This window comes from Drosophila nasuta, chromosome 3 (genome assembly GCF_023558535.2).
Source record: "Drosophila nasuta strain 15112-1781.00 chromosome 3, ASM2355853v1, whole genome shotgun sequence".
NCBI lineage: Eukaryota > Metazoa > Arthropoda > Insecta > Diptera > Drosophilidae > Drosophila > Drosophila nasuta.
Window position 1 is genome coordinate 4,080,916 of NC_083457.1, and position 18,974 is coordinate 4,099,889.

General features: G+C 40.6%; 1 protein-coding gene across 1 annotated transcript in view; it reads right to left on the bottom strand.

Annotated features, from left to right (window-relative positions):
* LOC132789380 (protein slit) overlaps positions 1-18,974 on the bottom strand; it is a 59,001-nt gene that overhangs the window by 4,166 nt on the left and 35,861 nt on the right. The window contains 19 exon segments of the mRNA XM_060797352.1: positions 918-1,077; positions 1,134-2,664; positions 2,733-2,876; positions 4,156-4,227; positions 4,319-4,383; positions 4,385-4,624; positions 4,626-4,689; positions 7,119-7,190; positions 7,286-7,504; positions 8,321-8,474; positions 8,623-8,780; positions 9,999-10,214; positions 11,327-11,470; positions 11,543-11,684; positions 13,515-13,750; positions 13,969-14,112; positions 14,255-14,326; positions 14,671-14,742; positions 14,947-15,018. Coding sequence (XP_060653335.1) covers positions 918-1,077; positions 1,134-2,664; positions 2,733-2,876; positions 4,156-4,227; positions 4,319-4,383; positions 4,385-4,624; positions 4,626-4,689; positions 7,119-7,190; positions 7,286-7,504; positions 8,321-8,474; positions 8,623-8,780; positions 9,999-10,214; positions 11,327-11,470; positions 11,543-11,684; positions 13,515-13,750; positions 13,969-14,112; positions 14,255-14,326; positions 14,671-14,742; positions 14,947-15,018 — 3,977 coding nt within the window.

Here is an 18,974-nt window from a genome sequence, read left to right on the forward strand (position 1 = left end):
TGTGAGACGAAACGGGGAAAATGCAATTAGTGAGCCACCTTTGACAAGGCGGGAGGCTAGCTAATGAGATTACATGTCAACGAATCCCTGCTCCCCTCCCATCCTTTCGCACCATTCGAAAGTGTTGTGAGTTATGTGTGAGGGTGTGAGTGTGCGAGTGTATGTGTGTGTTATAAAGCAAATGAAGTTATGCAGCATATCCAAACGGGTGCGTAGAACTCTTGAATTTGTGTCGTGGAAAGAGGTGCAACAACATTTCCCAGATGAAAGGACTCGGAATCAAAGGAAAGTGTAACATACTGAATGCAAAGTGTAGCGTGTAAGCCCTAGAACTTCAAAATTAACCAGCTGCCAGCTACATGGAAAGTTCAGCCACTGAACTCTTACAACCTTTTTGAGGTTGATGCAGAAGGTTGAGAAGAGCCTTGATGAAGTGCTCTGCATGTGATATAATGACAAGTAACGTGACGTGACACATATTTTTTTTTGTGACTGCAATTTCAGGCTTGTTACTTCCGCTATTACGAAGAAATACCTAAACTTATATATTGTATATTATTCATTGCGATCGGAATTGAAATCTTGGTGTTTTCAGATTTTCAGATTTGTTGCTTCAACTATTTCTAAGAAATACTAAAATATTTATTTAGTATATCACTCAAAATGGCGATCGGAAATTAAAATCATGATAATTTGAGACTTGTTACTTCTGCTATTCCCAACAAATACTAAAATATACCTAAATCTATATTTAGTATATCTCTCAAAATTGCGATCGGAAATTAATCCTGGTGCCTTGACACAATTTATAAAACTCTATTTAATCTGTGAATCAGGAATCAAAATCTTTTCTAGATTTTCTGCGCGTCCGCTTGGATTGCTTAGCTTGGATGAATGTTAGAGAGAGCAATATGTACCAGTGATTGTTGGGGGCTCTGAGCTGCCCTCACCTTGATCGCAGTAGCGTCCACGCTGTCCGTGTTTGCACTTGCACTGATAGCCATCCCTTGAGTTGGCATTGGGAACACAGCGACTGCCGCGACGGCATTTGTTCTCCGCACAGGGATCAACTGGCTCCTGTAGAAGTAAATGAATATTAAAATTCGAATTAATTCGATTTGATTCGGTCTTACCTCTTTTACGTGAGGAGTTTCATCCATGAAGTCCTGCTCATCATCCTCCTCGCCTTCGCTGGGTTCGCCCTCGAGCAGGGCACAACCCGGCGTGATCTTTTGCTGTCGCTGCGCATTGCCAAAGTCCACGAGCTTGTGGTTGATCCACACCTCCTTCATGCAGCCCTTGAAGCTGGTCAGATTGCGAATTTGCCAGTTCTTATAGGCCTGCTGGGCAGGCTCGACAGGCAAGCCACCGAGGAACATGGGCGTGGTCAGCTTAAGATAATCATTGGAGCCATCGTTAATGATGGATCTGGCCAGGCCGCGATCGACGCGTAGCGTAAAGTTCTTCTTGATGGCCAACAGTTCGACGGCATGGTATTTTCCATCGGCGACCATTTCGAAGCTGTACATCGTGGACACCGGATAGTTGCCCACATCGTAGCTCACACGAATGCGGCCATTGAACAGTTCAACAGCCAAATGCGCATCCTGTCCGTCATACATGAGAATGCCGTTCTGCTCGGCGCTACTAAAGACAATCGTCACATTCGCCTCGGGTCGAGTGCGCAGCGGTTCCAGTTCCACGAATGAATTGTTGTGCACGAAACTAATGCTGGTGAGGTACTCGCACCACTTGCCCGTGTATCCCGGATGGCATTTGCAGAGGTAATCGGAGCCAGCTGCGTTCGGCTGGAAGCAGACGCCATGCTTGCACTCGTGATTTTGGCACGGCGATGTCTGGGGATACATCATGGAGATCATGTTGTGTCCCTCGCAGTATTTGCCCGTGAAGTCATCCGGACACTTGCACACATAATCGTTGATGCCATCCACGCAGGTGCCGCCATTCTGGCACATATGATTCTGGCAATCGTCGATGTTATCGGTGCAGTTCATGCCATGGAATCCGGCCATGCAATCGCAGCTGTAGTGCGTAAAGTGATCCAAGCACTTCGCCCCATTCGCACAGGGATTAAACTCCTGGCTGCAAAACTGTATCTTCGTATCGCACCATTCGCCAGAGAAGCCGGGCTGGCACTCGCAGCGATAGGATTGCACACCATCGATGCAGGTGGCATTGTTCTGGCAACGTATCTCCTCGCCCAGGCAATCATCGATGTTCGTCTCGCAGCGTGCGCCCGTGTAACCAGCGGCGCACTGACAACTGAAGCGTCCCTCCTCGAGCACCGTGCAGGTGGCATTGTTGCGACACGGATTCCCGTAGCAGGCGTCGATCATGTACTCGCAGTGCTTGCCATGATAGCCAGGCTGGCACAGGCACTGATACTCCCTCTGAGGCAGGGCCAGACACTGGGCCTTGTTTTGACACGGCTGCTCGTAGCAGGCGTTGCACTTGGCCAAGATGTCGTTGCGCACTTTGCCGCGGCAGGCGAAGTTCGACGATGGTGTCGACAGTATCAGCTTGTCCTTCATGTGCTCCGGCTCCGCACAGCGCGCTATACCCGGCTCCACATAGTCCAGTTTGATCCAGTCCGAGAACCATTTCAACGAGCAATCGCAGTACAGAGGATTGCTGCCAAGTGCGCTGTTGGGGAATAGTGAAGATGGGATTGAATAAAGTTACACTAATCATAATGCACTAACGCTACTCACATGTGTGTCAACGACTTGAGATCCTCGAAGGAGCCCTCGGGCAGCATGGATATCCGATTGCCGTGCAGCGAGAGCACGCGCAGATTATTCAGACCAGACAACGCATGACGTTGCAGACATTGCAGCTTATTGTACGAGATGATGCTGCAAAAAACGCCAACAAGATGTTACCAAACGTTTACCAAATTGCACACTTCACACACATCACACACACACACACTCGAACACACACACACACACTCGCTCTGCACACATCATGATGAAGAAATGAAAGTAATTGCGAATTGCTTTAACCAGGCCCAAAACGAGCAGACAAAATGCTGCTATGAATGAAAAGAGAGTCGAAAAGAAATGCACCGGTTGTGTGCGTGCTGCGGCTGACTGACTAAGTAGATACCCTGTAGGGAACGGATAAACATTTTGGTGAAGAGCTAAAGAAAGCTTAAGAGAAATGAGTTATTATGTTTGCATATACATTTGGAAAAAAAAATATAAATATAATATGCAGAACAGATCTCAGCTGGAATCGGGGTTTGAATTGCTTTTGCCTTTATATTTTATACTATATATGCATACCATAAAGTAAAATCTAAACTATTCTATAACATGGTGTTGAAAATTTTTCGAAGTGTTGAAATAAGTGTCCATATTTCATCTTAGGGAAATTCTATGGACGAGTTGAATCGTTTTTCAATATTTCGATGAATATAACATGTTTTTCTTACGTGTCATACGACTTATAAAGTGATGTGCTGAATACCAAAGTTATACACGAAGGAATAGGAAATTGCAGATGTTAAATATACGATTTAATATTTCCGGAAATATACTTCAGCAATAAATGGTAGTAACGAATACAAATTCAATTTGTATGTGAGTATTTTCCTTTTTTTAGAAATCATTTGTCGAAGTCTTGTAACAGTATCATCCAAATTTGATTCGATTGCAGTTGCATCTCTCTACTTATGGGCAGTCGTGTATACCCGATTGACTTCACTAAATGCTTTCAGCGTAGCATAAACGGCACAGCTTTGATTGTGGATAGCGCACACAGTCTGAAGTCGACAAGCGGATGCTAGTAGGCAGCGGAGAGAGGAGATCATGGGGCAGGGACGACAACTAATGCTTAAGCACGAGTCACGACTTAACGTCTCGAATGAATTTCGTGCCCGGTTAAGACGAGCCCAGGCCAAGGGTGGCCACAACCGCAAATGCAATTGCCGCAAAAAAAAAGAGAAGTCGGAAAAGCAAAAAAAAAAAAAAAAAATTGTGTCAAGCCCTCTTGAGCTGTTGCGATTGGATTCAATTCGATTCGTGTTGTTGCCGCTGACGTTGCTCGCTGCTCGTTGAGGTTTTGCCTGTTGTGCTGTGCTACGTGCACTGTGGCAATTAAAAAGTCATTAGAAATGTGGCCCATACTTACAGCGTGGATAGTTTGGTCAGATTGGCAAAGGTGTAATTGGAGAGTATGGTGATTTGATTGTTGCTGAGATCACTGAAATTTGAGTAATAAAACCAAAAAAAGAATTTAAGAGCTATGAAGTTATTGAGCAAGAGAGAGAGAGAGAGAGAGAGAGAGTACTTACAGTCGTGTGAGTGCACGCAAATGCCTGATGCGCTCGAAATGTATCTGCTCAATCTCATTGGACTCCCAGATACAATTCGGATGTTTCGGCTGGAATGCCGCGCGGTATTTCCTTCAATTGATTGCGCGAACAGCGGACCACAGTGCCGGTGCACGTGCAGGCTGGCGGACAATAGCCATCGCCGAGGCATCCCTCGTTGTTCTCGCTGCTGCATTTGAATTCATTGTGGGGCAGATCCTTGATTTGCACATCACGTACCTTCGATGGGGCCGCACAACGTGCTGCGCCACCGTTCAATGATTTTTTTACGCAACCATTCGGCGAACCAGGCCAAATGACAATTACAATTGAATGGATTCGATGCAAGATTCCTGCAAAATACGATAGATACATTTGTTGTAGTAACTGCTAAGGTCTTATTTCAATTAGTTGTCCGAGTACGCGACTTGCGTCTCTAACAGTATAAAGGGTACTAAGTTGACCCTCAGGGTGCATTAAGCTCTGTCTGGTTTGAAAGCGCATGAAAGCTTTCAAATACAAATTTAATATGAATTCAATTGAATCCACATGAAAACTTTAAAGTCAAATTGAATATGAATTCAATCAAAGTGCTTTGAAAGCACTTAAAAGCTGTAAAGTTAAATAGAATCGACAAAGAATTGAAACTGCAAAATAATCCAGTTGAAGATAATAATCTCTTCTGAACCCATTGGTGCATAAAGCTCTCTCTGTCTTGAAAGCACCTGAAAGCTTTAAAGTTAAATTGAAGATAGACTAACACAAAGTTCAATTTGGCCAGAAATCACATGAAATATGTAAAATCGAATGGAAAATCTATTCTGCAATAACTATGTCGATTCTGTAGCCTCAAGTTGTAATTAAATAAACAGTCGCGAAAGCTCATTGTCATCACTTGTTATCGAAACGCAATTTAAAATGCGGTTTAACACTAATATTGAACACCAGTTCCAATTAAAGATGAATGAGTTGATCAATTATTTACAATATTACACAATGGTTATGGAAATGCGAATGAGTTTGAGTTTGAGTTTGTGTATGTGCTTGCAACATATGTTTCACTTATTCACTTTGCACTTGGCCAGGCCCAAAAGCCCTTTAATTATGGAGGCAAGTGAAACAATGGATCGCAAATTACATTGGCAATTCCAAGCGTTACACTTCGAGTCCAGACTAATTTAATAAGCAATGCTGCTTTGTCATGCTATCAGCTGTGGGTTCAAGTTGTGCGTGTGTGTATGTGTGTGTGTGTGTGTGTGTGTTAGCCACAGGCTGCTCACTAACACTTTCGGCTGCCTTCTTCATTACACCCCTTAAAAACACCTGGAGGATGATTGAGCATGTGGGTGTCGTGTGGTGCACAGCACTTAATGGCTTCCATTGATGCTATTTATTAGCTAGTTAAATGAATTTTACAATAATTTTAGATGGCGCAAACGAACCACAACACCACGCAGCCCCACCCCCAATTACAGTGGAACCCAATTATATGGAACACTTTTCATTTCTCACTGCATAGCGTAATTATCGCTGATATTATATTATTTTAACTAATGATATTCTGCATCATAATTCTATTCTTTCTTACCAAACTGATTATTTTATTTCATTTTCAAGTGAGCGAAGGTGCACTTAGTTAGGTGTTACTGTATATGGGTTTGCGCTCTTTATTGAACTCAATTTTAATTAATTAAATCATCGAAGGCACACACACACACACTCACACACGCACACAGTCGCAAGTGTCTGGTTCTGAGGGTTGATTTACAACACAGCGCACACACATGCTGCTGGGATATAGCATACAACATACATAGTCTATATACACTGAAAAAAGCAGAACAGTTCCTAAAGTCGAGAACATTCATCTTAAGAAATGTAAATTAAGAATAAGACAACGAATATTTCTCTCAAAAATTCCAAGTTTTTAAATTTCTTCTCTATATATTTAGTAGTGTTTTCTAGTTTTCAGTTTTCTATGGTATATTATTATTTCTCCTAACATTATGAGAAGTTTCATACATTTTAAAGATAAGATTATTTATTCCTTATAAATGTATACTTTATTTTAATAATATTTGTGGTGTTGAAAGTATTAGATTTTGTTCTCTTGTTAATAAGAATTTGGTCTCATATCAAATGTTCTTGAAATGAAGATACGATTTTTGCTAAGACCTTTATGTTTACGTAATCTTGATTTTATAACTTTATTTTTTATCAGTGTAGTAGTGCTGAACTATAGCATTACTCTTACAAACTCATCGCACTCGAGGAAGAGACAGCGGGTGTGCCATTGGTCCGTTCTTATCGTAGGCAGCTCTGCTATAAATTGGAGTTCAATTGAATTATATACAATAGTTTTGCTCTGCCAAGCAACAAAGTGCCAGAGAGTAGAAGAAGAATTGATTTGGTAAAGCAGCAAGTAGCATCATGAGCAGCAGCTTCTGTTTTGATGTGAAACTCTGGCAATCAGATTGAAGTTCAACTAGAGAACAATCAAAACCATTAACCTCATTTTATGTGCCTCTGCCCTGCACTGCCCTGCCCTTCCCTGCCCTGCGATAGGGCATATAAGAGATGTAAACGAAGAGTCTGGGCAATTAATGCCAAAGCTAAATCATTTATCTATTGAAGTGCACGCCGATGCTTGGGCACTTGGCACAGTTTTAATTGCTTTGCATAGCAAGCAGATGCATCAACTGCCAACTTCCAGAATCTAGAATATAGAATCTAGAAGCAGCAACCTGAACAACAACAAATATTATAAAGGGGAAATACTTACAAAGACGTCAGCGAGTTCAGATGCTCAAATGAGCCGGGCATAACGCATGAAATTTGATTGTCGTAAAGATTGCTGCAACGATAGTGATAATAATGGAAACCAAAAAAGGAAATTCTTAATTATGATCTTTAAAGGGTCTTTAAGAGTTTGCTCTATGAGCTACTTACAGCGTCTTTAGTTGATGAAGCCCCAGAAACATTTTATTCGAGATCTCCTTTATTTTGTTCTCGCCCAATTGCAAATCCTGTATGCGAGACGCTCCCTCAAAGGCATTCGGCTCGATTCCGGTGAGTTGATTACGCTTCAGCTCCAATTTAACCAAATGCGGCAGTCGACCAAATAAACCATCCGAATTAATGCGACCCAATTCGTTGTCGTTGAGTAAACTACAGAGAAAAATGTGCGTTAATAATGTAATAATGTGTAAGTATGTAAACAGTCTAGTTAGTTGGCATTGATTGGTGGAAAAATCCCAAATGGAAAGTCTAGATAAAATTGCTTCATTTTAGCTTGCACTTTAATTCATTTTCCCACATTATTTTACAGTTTATTAGCGAGTTAAGTTTCAATGAGATTCCAACCACGAATGTAAAACAAATACACATATTTTTTAAGGTATTTTAACATACATACATATGTATGTATATAACACGTAATAAAACTACAGTTCAATGAGAATCCCGTTACGGAATTTTAATAAAAGGAGAATAGTGCGAAAAGGGGATAATCGGTGATATATACCAAATAAACATAAAAAAAAAAAACTGAAATATATTAAAAGTTGTATCTGGTGTGTCGATATATTAATACAATGTAAATATACCATAGACTACCAAATATACCAGATTATTAATCCGAAGACAACAGACTGTTTTCGCCGTAAAGAATTGTTTCATGATCTGACACATAATTTATCAGCCCAAATAGACCTCTAAGTACTAAACAATTTTGTATGAACCAAAGTTAGATTGAAGAATGATTTAAAATATGCAATAATTTTCAAATATTGTCCACAAATATATTTATCTTTGTACAAAGTTTAGTTTCATTTGTTAAAAATAAAGAGGTCTAGTTATAAGTGTCACCCTTTGAAATTGAATAAAAGAGTACTCTCAGAATCACTTCGGTTAGCTTTAAATTGAGACTCTTGTTAGCGCTAAACATAATAATTTGCGGCGAATAGAAATTGCTGGATAACTTACAGCTCTGTGGTATGCAACGGAATGTCGCGTGGTATTTCCTTGAGTCCTCGTCCCGCACAGTCGACGGTTGTGCCCTCGCATTGGCACATCGCAGGGCAGTCAGAGTCCATGCGACACTCGCCGGATAGCTTCATGCGCAATTCATCCCAGGAACCTGCAGGATAGGATAGAGTCGCGAGTGGGTGTTGTATAAGACATATTCTTTTCTTGTCGTCGTGTTGCAAGTAGCAAGTTGCAAGTTGCACGTAGAACGTAGGACGTCGGACGTTGCAAGATGCCCGGTTGCCGGAGGGCGCACTTACATTTGAATTTCTCCTCGCGCAACGATTCAATGCGCCGGCGATGCATCCGCTTGGGTGACTCACAGCGTGCTCCACTTGTCTCTATGGGATTTTTGTGCAAATAGTCGGCCAGCCAGCGCAGATTGCAGTCACAAATGAAAGGATTCTTGGCCAAATGTCTGTATATAGTGTAGTGAACACCCACAGCCAGAAGTATATAAATGGAAATGGAAAGAAAGCACGAAAGTAGCATTGAGCATTTGTACTGAATAGACAGCAGAGTAAAAGAGAGATGGGGCAAGGGGAGACGCAGAAAGAGGATGGCAAGGGTGGCTAGGAGGGTAGGAGAAGCAAAACTGTTGGCTCTTGGATGGAGGCTTGAGACGTCTTAAAAGTGCACGAGCCCTGCGGCTAGCAGCAACGTTTCCGCTGCTTATTGTTGCCATAGCTTTTGTCGGTGTTTTGAAAACTATTTTCAAATGCAATCCTAGCCAGAGTTGTCCCCGTTAATGCTATGTGACAAAGTGCCCATAAAAATTGTTATAACGGAAGACATTTTAAGCCATTCCGTAATTAAAGTCACAGCCAAAGTATAAACATATAATCTGACTATTAGTTGGGATGTTTATCTGTCCGATTCTCTTGTTGAGCTAAACATAACTCGAAAGATATAATCTTCAATTACCATATTACAAGTTGTTGAATTGGATTCCTAAAGATTAGTCACTTTTTTAGAGAACTTGAATTCTTTTATCTTGATTTTATTTACCTAAGTTATCTCCCTATATCTCTGAACTGCGAATTCTTTGATTGCCATTGTATTCGCAAGTCTTCTAGGTTTTGAATCTCACTTGTTTGTTACTTGGCTGCTTGTTGACAACCCTGACAAATACTTAACCCACTCAAGCATAGTCCATATCATCTTAAGAAACGGCACAGCACTTAAAGTCAGCGCATTTATCGATGCTCAAGCGAGGGCTTCACCTACTCCTCCCCATCGAGACCGCCTCATCTTTTGTTCGTAGTTGTACTAAGAACATCTTTACGGTTCACAGCCGATATTGCTGGATGGGTTTTGGGAGGGGGGGGCGGTCGATAATAAAGGAGGCAATGTTGCTGCTTGTTTGCTGCTAAACAAATGTCAACGCGGGGCTGCCAAGTCAAAGCAACTACTAAATGCACTTCAGAGGTTTAACACCAAAGTGCCTGACTGCTGTTGTGCAATGCTGCCGCTGCAGTGCTCCATTCAAGCTGGAGGCTGGAGGCTGGCGCTGGGCGTCTCCTTGCCATGCACTTTATGCACTCCAAACACAGCAAGTGTGTGGGACGAGATGGGCTTGGGGGTTTGGGGTTTAGGGTTTGCTGCTTTTCGAGGGGCCATGGGGCGTGGTACTTACACCGTTTTGATGCTCTTCATGGCGTCGAATGTGCCATTAGCCAGCGACTGTATGTTGTTGTCGTAGAGCGAGAGCAGGCTGAGGCTGTGCAGGTCGCGGAAGGCATCCTTTCGTATGCACGAGATCTCGTTGGCATTCAGCAGCAGCAGCTGCAGTGAGCTGAGTCCTTTGAATACGCCCGAGGGTAAATCCTTTATTTTATTGCCATACAACACGCTGTAAGCAAAAGAAACGCAAAAAAGCAAACACAAAGGTAAAAAGAGAAGAAAACATGAATAAAGCACAAATACCAAAGGAAACACTCGCATGTCAAGCTGACAAATACCCTGTAATTCAATTACGCCAATCTGTGATACACATTAATAGATTGGCAATACGTAAAAGAATAATTAGACTAAAATATATCCTATATCCTATATAATCTCATTAAACTACAAACCTGATTGACTAAATAATAAAATTAAGAATTTAAGATGAGAATAGCACTTTTTGAAATTTTTATTTTTTGTTGATTTTTTATTCATAAACATTATTTTCATGGCCCATATATATTTTCTAGTTTAATTGAATTCAATAATAACTTTTGTATACATATGAATGTAGCAATACCTCTAAGAAACAAATTACAAATAATGTTATTTTCAATTTTCATGTTCCATAATAAAGATTGAAAAGCCTTTTGTTTTTTAATTATATTTGTAAATTCATAAATATCAAGATGATTATTTTATAATCAACAAAAATAATACTTGTTATTCATTTATTCATAAAAATAAAAATAGTTAAGACTTAAGAATTTTTTTGGGCTCTAATTCTTTGAAACTCATTCATTCATTCACTTATATTTGCGGTCTCTGTTCTAATAACAAATTAAAAATATTTGTTCAGCCTTCACCCAACACTTGTTTTGTTTGTATATACCCGATTTGTCTATTTCACTGCTGTAGGATATACAAAGGTAGGCCAGCAAGGCTGCTCTTGTTGTGGTGGATTCTTGTTGTTGTCATTGCGGGTGGTAACTGGTTTAACACACACCTACACCTATGCATACACACACATACACACATAGAGTGGGGCTGCAAAGAGAGTGCGGCCAACACAGGTAATCTGATGCCTTGCGGTGTTGGCAACGCTTAACATAGGCCGATTAGCTCCTCCAGCTCAAGCCCAGTTCTAGGCCCAGTGGCTGTCAAGGAGTGTGACTGACTGACACCACACACTCACACTCAGACTCATTCACACACAGACAGACACACATCGCATACACTCAGCGAAGCGAGTGCACATTTTGTGGCATGCTACTTGTTGCTTAAATTGCGTCTACTTACAGCGTTGTTAGCTGCTTCAGGCCACTTAGAGCATCGTGTGCAATCCTCGAGATGTTGTTGTTTGACAGATCGATGCGTCGCAGTCGTCGAAAGCTGGAAAAGGATTTCGCCGGCAGCTCCGTGATGAAGTTCTGCTCGAGGCGTCTGCGAAACAAAAGCGTTAACGTTTAACACAGTTTTGGATGGCGGATATATTCGTATATAGTGATTACTTACAGTTCGGTGGTATCGTCGGGCAGTGTAACGGGCACACTCGTCAGACTCTTCTCACGGCAATCGACAATGCCATCGGCACAGCGGCAGGGATGGGGGCAACTGTTCTCGATGCCACATTCCATTGGCGCATGCTCGGTGAGACCTGCAAGTGGCAGCAAGTGTGCAGCAAGTGCACGCAAAGTGGCAAGTGTAAAGCAAACGTTCGAACTGCATATTTAGCTTAGCTGCTTGCGCCTCTACCGTCTACTGCCAGCCACTTGGCTTTGATTTGATCCACAGATCCACAACCACAGCACCAGCAGCAGCAGCATCAACAGCCGAAGCAGCAGCAGCAGCGGCAAACCACATAATTATTAATGCTACTGCACAGCGCGCCAAGCTGTGGCTCCACAACAAAACACAGTGCAACACAACAGCCGCTGGTCATAAATGTTTACCCACATAATTCCATAGCATTTCGACTACGAAACGAAAGTCAAACAAGCTACGAAACCAAAAGCTGTCATCAAGCCATCGAATTTCACATGCTCTGCAGTAGAGTGAGCTCAAAGATTTCAACTATTTCCCTTTTTTTCCTCACAAAACTTTGCACTGGATTTAAGTTTCAATTGTGGAGATTCTTGACTCCGTTTAACCAACTGTATTCAAGCAATTACAGACAAATATTGGAAAAAATAATTTGAACAGTTTTTTTTCACAATATACAAGGTGCGTTCAAAAGTAAACAGGACTTTTTGAATCTAGCGCCCTCTGGTGGCGCCATCTATAAGTCAACTGGTGCGTTAGAATCTGCTATCCTTTATCGACTTCCAGTAAAAATTTCATGACATTGTATAGTAATATGCACTGTGCAGAAAACTGAGTATAATCATTTGTTACATATGTACCTCATAATGACACTTTTAATAATTGGTTTTGAAAGTCAATGATTTGAAATTTTAACCTGTGTTGAAAGCGGCTTTAATTCACAAAAAAACTGATGCATTAAGATAAAAATTGTAGAAGTTATTTAAGAAATATGTTAAGAAACGCATCCTCCAATCGAATCCTAATTCCTTTGGCTGACAATCTGGTATATTTTGTGTTCTATGGTATATTTTGAATGTAGTACTATATCGGTATACCAAATATAGAATTCAGTATAATTTCTTGGTTATTTTTAATTATGTAGAAAATAAATTTATATATTTTTGGTTTTGAAAAGCTTTGGTTCTTAATCCTTGAATGCACATTTGGAATTCAATTTTAGTAACTCCAGTTAATATGCTCTCCAGAATCAGATTTCTACGAAATGCCGAACGACTCTTTCAACATTATTCTTTTGGTGATATATATCTAATATCAATATCTTCCTACATATGTATTACAAATCGAAGTAGTAAAGCCTTCCCTATTCAGTTTTCTTTAACTCTTTGCTGACGAATTGCTTGAGTAGTGTGTTAAACTCTTCAGATGGCAGAGCATAACGAGTATAATAATGATTGGAATAAAAAACTCGTTTCATGCCATCGCTTGGCGTACATCTTCCGCTTCATTGAGCACAGCAGAGCTTGGAGTTGAATTCAGATGGAGGCTGAGGCTTTCCAAACGCTGCTTGGGCCCGCAGCAGTTGAACATCTGCATCCCAATCAAGCAAGCGATGACGGCGTTAAACGTTTTGGCAAACACACGATGAAGCTTTTCCCCCTTCCCTCCTCCGATGCTGATTTGTCCCCCCTTGCCAAGCATTGTTGTCGATGTTGCCGATGCTATTGCTTTGGAGTGGGCGGCACAGCGGGGGCGTGCCCATATGACTGCTTATGATTTACAATGCTTTGTTTTGCTGCTTGGCATATAAAACTAATTAATTTGGCATAGCTTCGCAGGGCCCCACGACATTTGTCCGTTTTTGGGGAGTCGCCTCTTCCCCTTCCGCTCCCCTCGAACCGCCAAAGCAACTAGTTGCAACTACGTTAGATACATGTGTCCATACCTGAACATTTGAACTCCTGGTCGTGCAGGTCCGCCACGTTTTGGCCCTTCAGCTGCGATGGCGACTGGCAGCGCGTGTAGGGAGCAAGGCGAGGGGCGCTGCGTAGGTAGCGCGACAGCCAGGACAAATGGCAATCGCAGGCGAACGGGTTATCCGATAGGCGCAGCGCCCGCAATTTTCCCAATCCCCCGAAGGCATTGTGCGGCAAAGCGGTCAAGTTATTGTTATTCAGTGTGCTGCATCGCGAGTACAAGAGAAAATTGGAATTGGAAAAAAAATAAGTTGCATTATCAAGTGAATGCATCTTTCTTGGCCTTAGACCAAGGATGGGCAAACGAGCACTTTAAAATCGTATATCGCATATAAATCATAAAGCGTACTCGTTGAAGTAATGCGCTGTTGTCAGCCCTGAAATTTGCCCATCCCTGGTCCTAGTTCTCTATAGTGTGCTTACAGTATCTCCAGCTCCAGCAAACCCTTGAAGGCATGCTCGTCCATACAAGTGATTTGATTGTTGTCCAGCTGCAAGCTCCTCAGCGACTGCGCTCCTTTAAAGACTCTTCGGCCAACGGTTGTGATTGCATTGTGCGAGATGTCCCTGTGAGTGAGGAAGATGCACAGGCAGGCAGGCGGGGGAAGAGGTGGAGGAGAGTGTCATTATGTGTTAAAAATCTAAGGTTCTATGGACTACACTACGTTTGGTAGATATAATCGCTAGATGTCTACATTGGATTACTTACAATCGCAAAAGACTCGCTGAACTTGTCACAAAGTTTTCAGGTATTGCCTTAAGTCGATTGTTGTTTAGGCGTCTGATTTATAGAGTGAAGTGTTTGGTTTTTTGGTTTTGATTTTGATTTTGGTGTTTTGTATTTGATATTTATTTTTTTTTGTTTTTGGTGAACGAGCATATTAGATACGCAAAACGAAACGCAACGAAAGTAGAGAGATACGCATAAAACGAAACGAGAAAAAAGATACAAAAATGTTAAACTAAAAACTCAACATAATCGAATTGCTTCATGTGAATATTCTACAATATATTTCTATAAAGAGCAGCAAATTTTCTTTGGTTAGTTCAGAGTGAATTAGTTGTACAATTTTCATGCACTAGCAAAATGAATTTGATACGCAACGAGAAAAGATCTCTACTTACAGTCGCTCCAAAGATACCAAGTCTTGCAGTGCATTCTTCTCAATCGTATGGATTTGATTATCGGTTAATTGGCTGCAGAAAGGGGAGAAACAAGATGTCGAAAACAGATAGTATAAGTTGTTGCTTAACATCTATTGGCCAACCAGTTTTACTCAGTTCAAATTTATAGTTATAGTATTATCATTGCATTTTTTGGTATATCAATGTGCTCCACTTGGAGTCGAGTTACGCAATGATAAATGCGAGTCAAAGAAAAAAAAAAGTTAGTTTACTTACAGCATTCGCAGCTTGGTTAAACGCTGCAAGTCCGACTCATATATCACGGTCAAATTGTTGCCCTGCAAATCGCTGCAAAAGAGAAGAAAGGAGTGGGGATCGTAAATAGATTGTAAAGCATGATAAGGAAATGGCTTGCTGGTAATTATGTTGCAACCCAAGTAGCTCGCTAATCGAAATCAGCTGCGGCAGCGCGATAATAATTTTTAATTGCTTGTAAGACAAGGCAGAACATCGGCAGCAACAACATCGAAGCATCGAAGCCAGCAACCAACACAGTCTTTTGTTTGATAACGAAAATATGATATTTAATCATTTAACATGCACAGTCGCATTCGCAGGCTCAACCCAAGTCGCAGTCGCAGGAATAAAACTTGTTTTTCTCAGAGATACACAAAATTTGTTACCTGCAGATGTCATAACAATGAAATGCAACCTAAGAGATACAAAACGGAGAAAAACCCCACAGATCTGAAGACCGAATGCGCATGCGCAGCCAGCAGACAGCAACAGCAACAACAACAACAACAACAAGTTGTTGCAGCCCTGGCCCAGAGTCAAGCGAGAGTCTCAGCTGCTCTTTGAGTAAGGTTGCCTCTAAAGAGGCAGCAACCGGCAACAACAGGTAGTAAGACCTTCGGTCTGGGCCAAAAACGAGAAATATTTTTCTATACACTTGCCGAGGGGTATTATGCCTTTTGTTATAAAATTTGTGACGCTCAGAAGGCGTACCGAACTCTCTGCTTTCGTCAGAATTCGAAACAAAGATTCGCTAGAGTATTTACAATCCTACAAAATAAGACGAAGTTTGCTTTTTTTGCGCCGAAGCCTTAATGAAACTCGCATCAAGTTACCGATGAGCCCAACACACACACACACACATACGCAGAGAGTTTTTAATGAGCTTAATATCTTGGCAAGATGTGGGCATCGCGTTTGGTTAGATCCAACTGATTACATATTGTGGATTCACAAGTCGCTGAGGAGCCAAAGAGTTGAAACAAAAGTCGCTTCTAATTGACAGACATTTTTCAAAAGATTTTACAAAAATAATTATAATACTCTCTCGAATGTCGGAAATCAGCTATGTTATGTTGCGTTATGTTATGTGTGCGTTGCCGTTTTGTTATAATTAAACATTTAAGTTCATTAATTCGTTGAGGCATTCACAAATTGGCCAGGCCAAAGCTTTTGTTAGTTTTTAGGGTCCAATTAGATTTCAGCTCAAGTTGCTCTTTTCTTGCGATTCTTTTGCCTTTTCTCTTTAACTTTTATTTATTTATTTTCGGGTTTTTTGCATGTCTTTGAAGAATTTACTGGAGCTATAAATTAGGTTCACCTTTAGCTGTTGTTGTGTTTTTTGTATTTTTGTGAGAGGTGTTAAAGGGCTTTCGGGCACAAATTGGGGTTAAGTTTGCCTGCGCCGAAATAGAAAATACATACATAGAATTTGTATGTACTATATATGCAAAACCGTTCTCATGTCAATCGTATAATCAGTGTGGGTGGCTGACGAACTGACGAACCAACAGACTAAAGGACAGACTGTCTGTGTCCAACGCTGTCCGCTGCCATGTGACCATTCTAATCCTCCCTGTCACTCTGAAACATGCCACACCGAGCCTCTGCTATGTAATTAAATGGCAAGTCTGGCTCTGGTTCTGGTTGTGGCACTCGTTCTGGTTCTGGGTTATTCGGAGTGAGTCTCTGGGCCTCTGAGTCTGTGCTGCACTGTGCTCTACTCGGTTGGGTTGGGCCCCAGTTTTGCCATCGCATTGTTTTTGCCATTTGCTGCTTTGCCAGCCGATAGTTGTGGGCATGTTCAATATTTGATGTGCACACACGACTAACACAACACATCCAGTCTCACTTATATAGCATATATATATAGTTGGTCTATGTGCGAGTGTGTCAACTGCTAGTTCAGGATTCTATGTAGCATGAGGGTGACTCAACTCTCACTTCACTGATCATTATCATTGCTAACAAATGCAATTTTTGCAATTAGAAAAACATTATATTAACTAGGCAAAAACTCTTTACATTGATTGGATTTAACGAAGATTCTTTAAAAAACCCTCTCTAAAACTAGTTAAGTAGAACCGACAATCACAGTCTTAAAAAATGTATTCTCAATATATTATATGAATTTTATTATAGTTGATTATTTAGTTTATGTTTTGTGCTGTTCCCTAAAAATTTTAATAAAAGATGAGTAATGTCCTAAAGTAACTATTATTTTTTGATTCAGAAAGAGAATGTTCAATTTTAGAGTTAAAAATGAATCGTCGCAAAACGCGTTTTAATATAATTAGTTCGAAATTAGGTAATCCATTTCGATTTCGATTAAACAATTTTGATTTTAAATATTAATAAAAATAACCTTATAGAAATCCGTTTAAATATTCTCTATCATTTAGCTATTTATTCAACTTTTCTATTATTTATTGAATGTGTTAGGAAAACACATTTGAAAATGTTTATTTAATTTGTTTTTTTAATTGGTTTAAATTCAAACTCTCTTAATTTTATGAAACCTTATTATAATTACAAATACAGCTCATATTTTATACTTTTCATTGAAAGTGTAAGAAAAATCTATCTTTAAAGTGATTATTATTTATTTTTCGAATCGGTTTGAATTACTGCATTATAATCCGCTTCCCCTTAAGGGCTGTTAACATACTTTTATGGATTGTAAATAAAACTGTCAATCATTTTTAAGTATCCACTGGTATTGTGCAGCTCACATTTCATCTTTCAATTAATTTCTTGGTGTATTTACTCGTATTTCAACCACCTTTCCTCAAGAGTTGTTACCATTTATTCTAAGCTCTTGCTTGAAACCCTTTTTGTGTTTCTCTTATATTTTATTTTCTTATTTATTCATTCTGTGTAATGTAATTTTGATCTGGCTTAAATCTGGCATACGTTCAATCTGAAAATGTCACCCAATAGTTTTCCGCAATGGCATGAACCACCCTGTGCTGCAGCATCGAGGCAGTCGCTTTGGTATTTTAAAATGCAAATATGCCGTGTATGCTGATATGTTTTCAGTTTCTGTTTTCTGCTTTAGCTTTTCATTTTTTCTGTTTTTTTTTTCCGTTTTATTTTTGTATTTTTTTTTTTAATTTTGTTGCTTTTTTGCATAAAACAAATGTGTCCCTGAGTGCTATTTGACTGGCTCGGGGTGCACCGACTGCTTATAACTGGGCTATTTGCTTGTTGTTGTTGTTGTTGTTGTTGTTGTCGGCAGTCGTCGTCGACGTTGATATCTGTTATTAATTTATGTAGAAAAAAATTTAAAACAAAAACTGCAGCTTTTGAGGTCGCCGAGTGGCGCTGCAATGGCTCTACTGAGGATTGAATGCAGCGGAGCTATGCCACGGAACTGGCAGCAGGAGGTAAGGGGGGCAGGAAGGAGGTGTGGCTCTGTGGCATTTTGCATACACTTGCTAATTGCCGGCGCGTTAATTTATGTGGCGTCCGACGAACGCAGACGTTCGGCTTAATGCATTTCGTGGCTGCTGCCGTTGCAGTTGCAGTTGCAGAGCTGCATGCAACAATTGCCAAAAGTGGACGCTTATGCTGGCTTCTTCAGCGACAATTAATAAACTTAATGGAGATTTAATGTACGGACTGAGCTGACAACACAAGACGCCAGTTTGCATCGCTTCGTGTTGCCAGCGACGCGTCGTCCATTTGTTGTTCGCTGTTATCGACACACGACATGGTCACGGCTTTATTTGTTTTTTAACTCTACCCCTGTTAGAGTTGTTACTGTTGTTGTGATTGTTGTTGTTGTTGTGCTGTTCTAGTTGCTGATTGTCTATGATGATTTGTATGTAAATATGAACATCTGCTCACAACTGCTGTTTACGTAACAACATTCGTGCATATGTAAAATCATATAGACCACTTATTGTCAAGGCCAAGAAACTTGTTCGGCTAGTTCGCAATCTTCACAACTTCGTGATAAGAATACTTCCTTCCCACTTATAATATGCATGAAGTGCATGTAAACATAT